This window comes from Myotis davidii, unplaced genomic scaffold (assembly GCF_000327345.1).
Source record: "Myotis davidii unplaced genomic scaffold, ASM32734v1 scaffold599, whole genome shotgun sequence".
Taxonomy (NCBI): domain Eukaryota; kingdom Metazoa; phylum Chordata; class Mammalia; order Chiroptera; family Vespertilionidae; genus Myotis; species Myotis davidii.
The window spans coordinates 783,229-791,056 of NW_006290772.1; the positions used below are offsets into that span (position 1 = coordinate 783,229).

The window sequence follows — 7,828 nt, forward strand, 5'->3', positions numbered from 1 at the left end:
ACACCTGCTGAGAGAGATGCAAAGGAAGTGCAGGCAAGAGAGAGGACTTTTGATGATGAAGGATTACTGCTTGATGCCAATGATCACAGTGTGGGGGGCGGTGCAAGCCAGACTCTCAGGTTTGAGGGCCCCTGAATGGTCAGGAAGCCTGGGCTTGGGTGTCTGCAACTATGGAGTGACCCTCCAGGTTAGCTGGGCAGAGGGCAGGGGTGGCTGGGAGGGTGGAGACCCCGGCTCTCAATCCTGACCTTCTTGTGGAGTTTCTATAGAAGCTAACAGTTGGCCAAACGGCCCAATTTGCATCTTCTCTCTGTCTGCCTTGGTCCGTGTTGATCAGGGGCAAGACCACCCTGACTGGAGGTGACAGGGTGCCTGCCGAGAGCTCTTCCAGGGTGCTTCTCCCTAGGGCAGTGGTTCTCAACCTTCCTAATGCCGCGACCCTTTAATACAGTTCCTCATGTTGTGGTGACCCCCAACCATAAAATTACTTTCGTTGCTACTTCATAACTGTAATTTTGTTACTGTTATGAATCGTAATGTAAATATCTGATATGCTATATGTGTTTTCCGATGGTCGCGACCCACAGGTTGAAAACCGCTGCCCTAGGGGAAGCCTGAATACCCTACATGAGAACTCACCACCCTGTAGAGGGGGCTGTCGTGCCAGGGGAGGGACCCTGGGCATCTGTCTTCTTGCTGTTCTTCCCAGTAATGAGCTGTACACAAGCCATAAACTGTCTCGGGTGTGGGGCGGTGGGTGTTTTCTTCTTTCATGTTTTCTGCATTTGGCTGGTTATTACTTCTGTAACGTGGAACATAAACTTCATATTAATAAAAGAAAGCTCCATGTCCCCCTGCCCCTCCCGCTCCAAGACAGCAAAGGAGGACGGGTTGTGGCAGCTGCAATATTCATATCTCCCCTCCATGAGCAGGAAGGTGTCCGACCCGACCCTGCTGACTGCTCACTTTGCCTTCTCAGCCAGGCGTTTTAAGATCAGTAGAAGGTATTTTGAAATGAAGCTCTTTAGAAGTTTGTGTAGTAAAGTGATGTGTTTCCTTTGCAGGAGAAGTACAGTATTGGGGAGCCCACAGTGCCGTCCACCATTGCAGAGGAGTTCACCTATAACCCATTCATGAGAGTGAGGTGAGGGTACGAGCAGGTGGGCGCAGGCAGGGCCCACCCTGGCCTCGGGCGTCTTGGCCTCTGCTTCACTCAAGCTCTTTGTCCACTCACTGAAACTCCTGAAGATCCCAAATGGCGGAGACTTGCCCAGAAATCTGGATTAAGTATAGCCACAAATCAGACAGTTTCCTAAAGGCGAGGTGGGGACACTGCGTGGTGCCCTGGCGAGGGCACGGGTCTTTTCAGACCCGAGTCAGGATCTGTAGGTGGGCGGGGCCTTCTCGAGCCTCGTGGTGCTGGGCATTGCCAGACGCCAGCATGGGATTGATGTTCCTGCTTCTGGGTCGCCAGCAGGACGGGCTTGGCCAGCACACCATCCACAGAAACACCCAAGTTGGCCATGGGCTATTCCCTGGTGTCCTGGGAGGGGTTTGTGAGCGGGGCAAGACACCTGCATCCTGGCACTCGGCTTCTGCAGGGAGAAGACTGTGCAGCAGCACGCGGGCGAGACGGACCCTGTCACCACCATGAGGGCCATCCGCAAAGAGAAGGACAGTTTCAAGGTGCCCCGGGACTAAGGCCTGGGGTGCCCATGGCTGCCGCATCCAGTATTCAGATGTTTTAGGTGAACTTCCTGCTGGGAGTGTAGGAAATTCAATCTTGGTTTAATTTAAATTAATTGTAAAGCCCTTTGCTTGTGTTATCAAATGTTTTAATGCGTATTTACCAGAGAATTTAGAAAATTTTTATTCCCAAAGTTCTGCTTGCAGACTGTGTTCTCTGGCTTTTTTGTGGGGCCCATGCATGACACCCCAATAAGAGCTGTCCCTCTTTCTCCTGCCAAGGCCAGCAGCCCCGTGCTCACCAGAACAGAGCCCCTAGGGGGGATGCACTCTCCTCTGTGTCCTGGCACCACAAGGAGCTGCGGCACGCCCATTCCCCTTCCTCTCCCCCAGCTACTTCTAGGGGAAGTCATTCCCTCAAGGATCCTGTGTCATCTTCACAAAATGGTTTTTGTGTCGATGTAGTCAGGCCTTGAGGACCTCCCTGGGCTGGGTCACTGGTGCCGTGAGGCCAGAGGCGGGGGCCAGGCCTGCAGGAGTCAGGCTGGGAACCTCTGCACGCGGTGCTCACAGAGGTTCACACTTTGCACACCCCATCCCTGCAAAGGCGGGCCTGGCCTGGAATGTTCCCAGGGACCAGTGTGGGCAGAGAAGCTGACAGGAGGGGCTCCAGGTCACCGTCTGCGTTAGAGTCTCCGGGTGCCCCTGTGGCTGTAAGGCACAACCGCCAGCACGTGCAGCCTTGCTCAGGTCTGGCCCACGCAGGCCGGGCCGGGAGGGGCGTCCGCGTCCCTCCTCCCAGCGGCAGCGTGCAGAGGCCGAGGCTGAGCTCTCTGTGAAGGCGTCCGGTGTCCCTGCTCAAACGCTGTACCCTCTGCTTGTGCCTGAGGAAACTCCAACTGCGGCTGTCCTGGGAAGCCACCATGCTCGGGGTGGCTCCTTAGCTGCAGTGTCAGGCTGGGCCTAGGCCCTGGGCACACTGGGTAGGCTCTTGCAGTGAGTCCCAATCCCAGGCCGAGAGGGCGGGCTGACCGAGCGAGGAGGAACAGGTGGAGGCAGCTATGGGGTGTGGTGGTATTCAGGGTTTTGGTGGAAGGAAGAAGGGGTGTTTGTTCCCAACTAACTCTTTTCTGGATTTGGAAGTTTTCTTCTGTGTTTGACATTTTCAGTCTGGCCTCCATCTATTACAAAAGAGCAGTGCCAGGCGCTGGGTCTGTGAAGGCTCTGCTCACCGAGCCTGTCGCTGCAGCTTCTGGTCAGTCTTTGCTCTTGTGATGACACTCACGCAGCTCGTGTGCCACAGCTTCTGCTGATGTCAGCTCTACTGCTCCTCCCAGACAGGTCTATCGCCGCCCTCCCCAGAGTCCTCAGGTCCTGAAGGTCATCTGTCCCTGTTCTTTGCTGAGCTTGGGGCTAGGGAACCTGCAACCAAGGTACATGCTCTTGACCGGAATCTTAGCCTGGGATCCTTCAGTCTGCGGGCTGACACTCTATCCACTGAGCCAAACCAGCTAGGGCTGAGGACTTTTACTCTGAAGTATTTCCTGACTGCTCTGGCTGCGGGCTCCATCTCTCACCAAGCCTTGTCCCTGTGCGTTTGGTCTGACGCTTTACTGATGCCCATGGGAGCTGCTCCCTGAGTGTTGTGGTCTGTCGTGCGGGCCAAACACGGGCCTGACCAGGTCCTTGATGTTTCTTCCACAGCGACCCCGCTGGTCTGCTGTGTGTCCTGCACGAGTCCCAGTGGTACGTTTCTCTCTAGCTACAGAGTCACTTAGGTTTTAGCAGTAATAAAAACCTTTTAGAGCTTATTTATTTAAATTGAGGTGAGGTTCATACAACATATAATTAGCCACTTAAAAATGTACAATTCAGACAGAACCTAGAGACAGAACCTAGCGAGAGAATATGGCAAAAGGTCCTGGACAGAACCTGGCTACAGAACTTGGTTGGAGAACCTAGACAGAACCTGGCTGAAGAACCCGGCTACAGAACCTGGCTGGAGAACCTACCTGGAGATCCTAGACCGAACTTGGCTGGAGACGCTGACAAGAGAACCCGGCTATGACGATCACCTGAATGCTGCCTCTGTGTCATTCCTTCACCGACTCCGTCCACACCTTTGGGGACCCCTGGACCTGCTGGGGTTGGACCCCAGCAATTGTGGCTCCACCACAACAGGAATAAAGAACCCTCTGACCCTCTGCGGGGCCGGGCCAGAGAGCTGAGCCGGGTTTCTAACCCCAATGGTGTAGGGCAAGGGGGCGCCCATCCATGGGAAGAAACCTGCTCCCTCCAGCGCTGAGGAAAGCTGGGGGGAGACTTGACATTTTCTGGAGAGTGTCAGTCTGCCAGCTGCAGCAGGAGGAGTTAAATAAGACCGAGTCTCATAGCACAACACCCGCATGTCCAAGTTTCAAATAAATATCCCTCATTGTGCCAAGAAAAAAAAAGTACAATTCAGAGGCACTTAGTACATTCACAACGTTGTGCAGCCCCCCCCTGCCCAGTGCTCTGAAACTTGAGATCATTGTATAACCTGTACGTAGAACTGTGAAAGGAGCGGCCTCTCCTGGTTCCCCTTCTTCTGTGGGTGACTGGTTCTGAGCTGGGGCAGCAGAGAGACCTGGGGAAGAAGCGATCTCCATGAATCCAGGGTGCCTGGCCGAGGGTCCCTAGAAAGATCCTGAGAGGAAGGCCCCAGGACACACACATCCCCTCCACGTGCCTCTATCTGCTTTCTGAACTCTGAGCTCAGACCCTCAAGCCAGTCTGGGATTCCACTCAGGCCAGGTGGTATGTGTGGGTAAGAGGCCAAGGAGCAGGACATCAGGAGCCAGATCCTTCCTCTTCCTCTTCACTCTCCCCACACCCCTAGCTTAGAGTTGTTCTGCTCTGTTTGTCAGCAGATATTCTTAGGCCATAACCTTGACTTAAGCTCTACAACCAATAATTTCTTCTTCTCTGTGATTTCTGTTATAACAATCCTCTGTTGCAGCAACAAATACCTCATGTCTGGTTTCAATGGGTGGCGGTGGAAGGTAGCCAATGGGGAAAAAGAATTTTAGAAACTGGAAGGAATAATAGGTAATTCAGCAATAAATGGAGATTTTAGGACAACTAGACAGAACATCAGCAAGGATAAAGAAGACTGAACACTATCATTCAACTGAACCTACTTATTTATAGAACATTCCACCAACATCCTTTTCAGGCGCCTATGAAACATTCTCCAGGATAGACCCTATCTTAGGCCACAAAATTCATCACCATAAATATTGAGACTGAAATTATACAAAATATATTCTCTAACCCCAGTGGAATTAGATATATGCATTCTATCAGTAACACCAATCACTCTCAAACTCTCAGAAAATAGAGGAGGGAACTCTTCCCAACTCATTCTATGGGTCTAATGTTATCCTGATACCAAAGCCAGGCAAAGATACCACAAAAAAAGAAAACGAGACCAATGTCCCTTATGTAGATCAGTGTCTCTCATGAATACAGGCGTAAAATCCTTAATAAAAAGTTAGCAGCCCAAATACAGCAATACCAACAGTATATACCATTACCAAATAGGATTTATCACAGGAATGCAAGGTTGGTTAAATATCTAAAAGCAGTAGATATTTATACTAATATCTAAAAGTGGTCTATTTCAAATAGAACATTAAAATCCATACATATATATATATATATATATATATATATATACATCCCTTTATTGACTTCAGAGAGGAAAGGAGAGAGATAGAAACATCAATGAGGAGAGAGAATAATTGATTGGCTGCTTCCTATAAGCCCCTCACTGGGGATTGAGCCTGAAATAGGGGTGTGTGCCCTGATTTTTTTTTTTTTTACAGAGAGGAAGGGAGAGAGACAGAGAGCCAGAAGCATCGATGAGAGAGAAACACCGATCAGCTGCCTCCTGCACATCTCCCACCGGGGACGTGCCCACAACCCAGGCACACGCCCCCGACCAGAATCGAACCCGGGACCCCCCAGTCGGTAGGCCGACGCTCCATCCACTGAGCCAAACCGGCCTTGGCATGTGCCCTGATTATTGACAATTAAACCTCAACCTCCTACTTCACAGGTTGATGCTCAATCACTGAGCATTGTGGCTGGGCTCAGGTACTGGTAGACCATATTAATGAATAAAAGATAAAACCCACAATATCATCTCAGTGGATGCAGAAAAACATGTGGCAAAATCCAACACTCATTCGTAATAAAAGCTTCAACAGACTAGGAATAGAAGAGAGCTTCCTCCACCTACAAAGGACAGAATTTCTGAGGCTGCTGTGTCCAGTCACTACAAAGTTAGTGACTTAAAAACAACAGACTTACCATCTGGCCGATCTGGAGGTCAGGGGTCTGACATGAGCCGCACTGGATGGTCAGCAGGCCTATTTCCTTCTGGAGACTTCAGTGGGGGGAGGATCTGTTTCCTGGCCTTTTCTAGATTCTAGAGGTGCCTACTTCCTTGGCTCCTTGCTTCCTGCCTCCATATTCAAAAGCTAGCAACTGTGGATCGAGTCCTTCTCACATTGCCTCACAAACAAAATCAGAATAGACCTATAACAAAAAATTGAATTGATAAAAGCCTTAAGTCTTCATGCAAAGGGAAGCCCAGGCCTACGTGCCTTCACTAATGCATTCTATCAGTAACCAATCACTTCACAAACTCAGAAAGGAGGGGGAGGGGGGATAGTCCTCCAGAAGAGGAGGACCACTGCTGGTCCCCTCTTCCACTTTTAAGGACCCTTGTAATTACATTTGCTCCACTTGGAAAATCCACTTAGCTCACTATTTTGAGGTCAGCTGATTAGCAACCTTAATTTCCTTTGCTATGTAACCTGACATATTCATGATTGCAGGGATAACAACATGGGTATCTTTGGTTGGGGGAGCATCAGTGCCCATCACAGCATCTACTATGAAAAATATCAGCACCATATTCATGGCAAATGACAATGCTTTTCTGTAAAATCAGGACCAAGGTAGGAAAGTCCGCTCTTGCTACTTCTGCTCAACACTGTACTGGATGTGCAATAAGGCACACACACACAAAAAGAAAAAAGTAGTACACATGTTGAAGTAAAAATGTCTTGATCCTATATATAGCTAATCCTAAGGAATCCAGATACATACACCTTCCTGGAACTTGTGAGTTTAGCAAGGTCCTAGCACAGTGGTCGGCAAACTCATTAGTCAACAGAGCCAAATATCAACAGTACTGCTTCAAAATAGACTCGCCCAGGCCGAAAACCGACTTCTGTGCATGGGCCACGAAGTTTCAATCGCACTGTATGTGCGCGCCCACACGTGGTATTTTGTGGAAGAGCCACACTCAAGGGGCCAAAGAGCCGCACGTGGTTCATGAGCTACAGTTTGCCAACCATGGTCCGAGCATAGAGATTAATGAAAAAAAAATCCATTTTATTTCTATGTACTAATAGGCCAAAAACTTAGGAATTTATCAGAATATAAGAGTTATACACTAAAAACTATAAAAATCTGATAAGAGAAAATTATAGATCCAAATAGAAAGATACTCCATATTTCATTAAAAGACTATTAAGATGTCAATTCTCACAATATACAGATGTATTATGGAATTGTATACCTGACTCTATATAATTTTATAAACCAATGTCACCCCAACAAATTCAAGTAAAAACACTAAAAAAACAAAAACAAACAATTCTCCCCAAATTGATCTATAGGTCCAATGCAATCCCTATCAAAATCCCAGCAGGATTTTGGGGAGAAAGTAAACTGACCCTAAAATTTATATGGAAATACAAGACTTCGAAGAGCCAAAACATTTTTTTGTTGTTAATCCTCACCCAAGGATATTTTTCCCCATTGATTTTTAGAGAGAAGGGAGGGGGGAAACACATCAATTGGTTGCTTCCTGCACACACCCCAACTGGGGCCAGGATGAAGCCTGCTACCGAGGTATGTGCCCTTGACTGGAATTGAACCTGTGACCCTTCAGTCCATGGGCCAATGCTCTAACCACTGAGTAAACCAGCTAGGGCAGAGCCAAACCAATTTTGAAAAAGAACTAAGTTGGAGGACTTACACTGCCTAATTTCAAAACTTACTATAAATCAACAGTAATAAATGTGTG

General features: G+C 48.8%; 1 protein-coding gene across 1 annotated transcript in view; it reads left to right on the top strand.

Moving 5' to 3' along the window:
• HAGH (hydroxyacylglutathione hydrolase) overlaps nt 1-1,892 on the top strand; it is a 20,272-nt gene extending 18,380 nt beyond the window's left edge. Inside the window, exons 8-9 of the mRNA XM_006763919.2 lie at nt 1,065-1,144; nt 1,602-1,892. Of these exons, the coding sequence (XP_006763982.1) occupies nt 1,065-1,144; nt 1,602-1,701 (180 nt within the window). The 3' untranslated portion in view covers nt 1,702-1,892. The remainder of the gene's footprint in view (nt 1-1,064; nt 1,145-1,601) is intronic.
• Nucleotides 1,893-7,828: the final 5,936 nt, after the last annotated feature.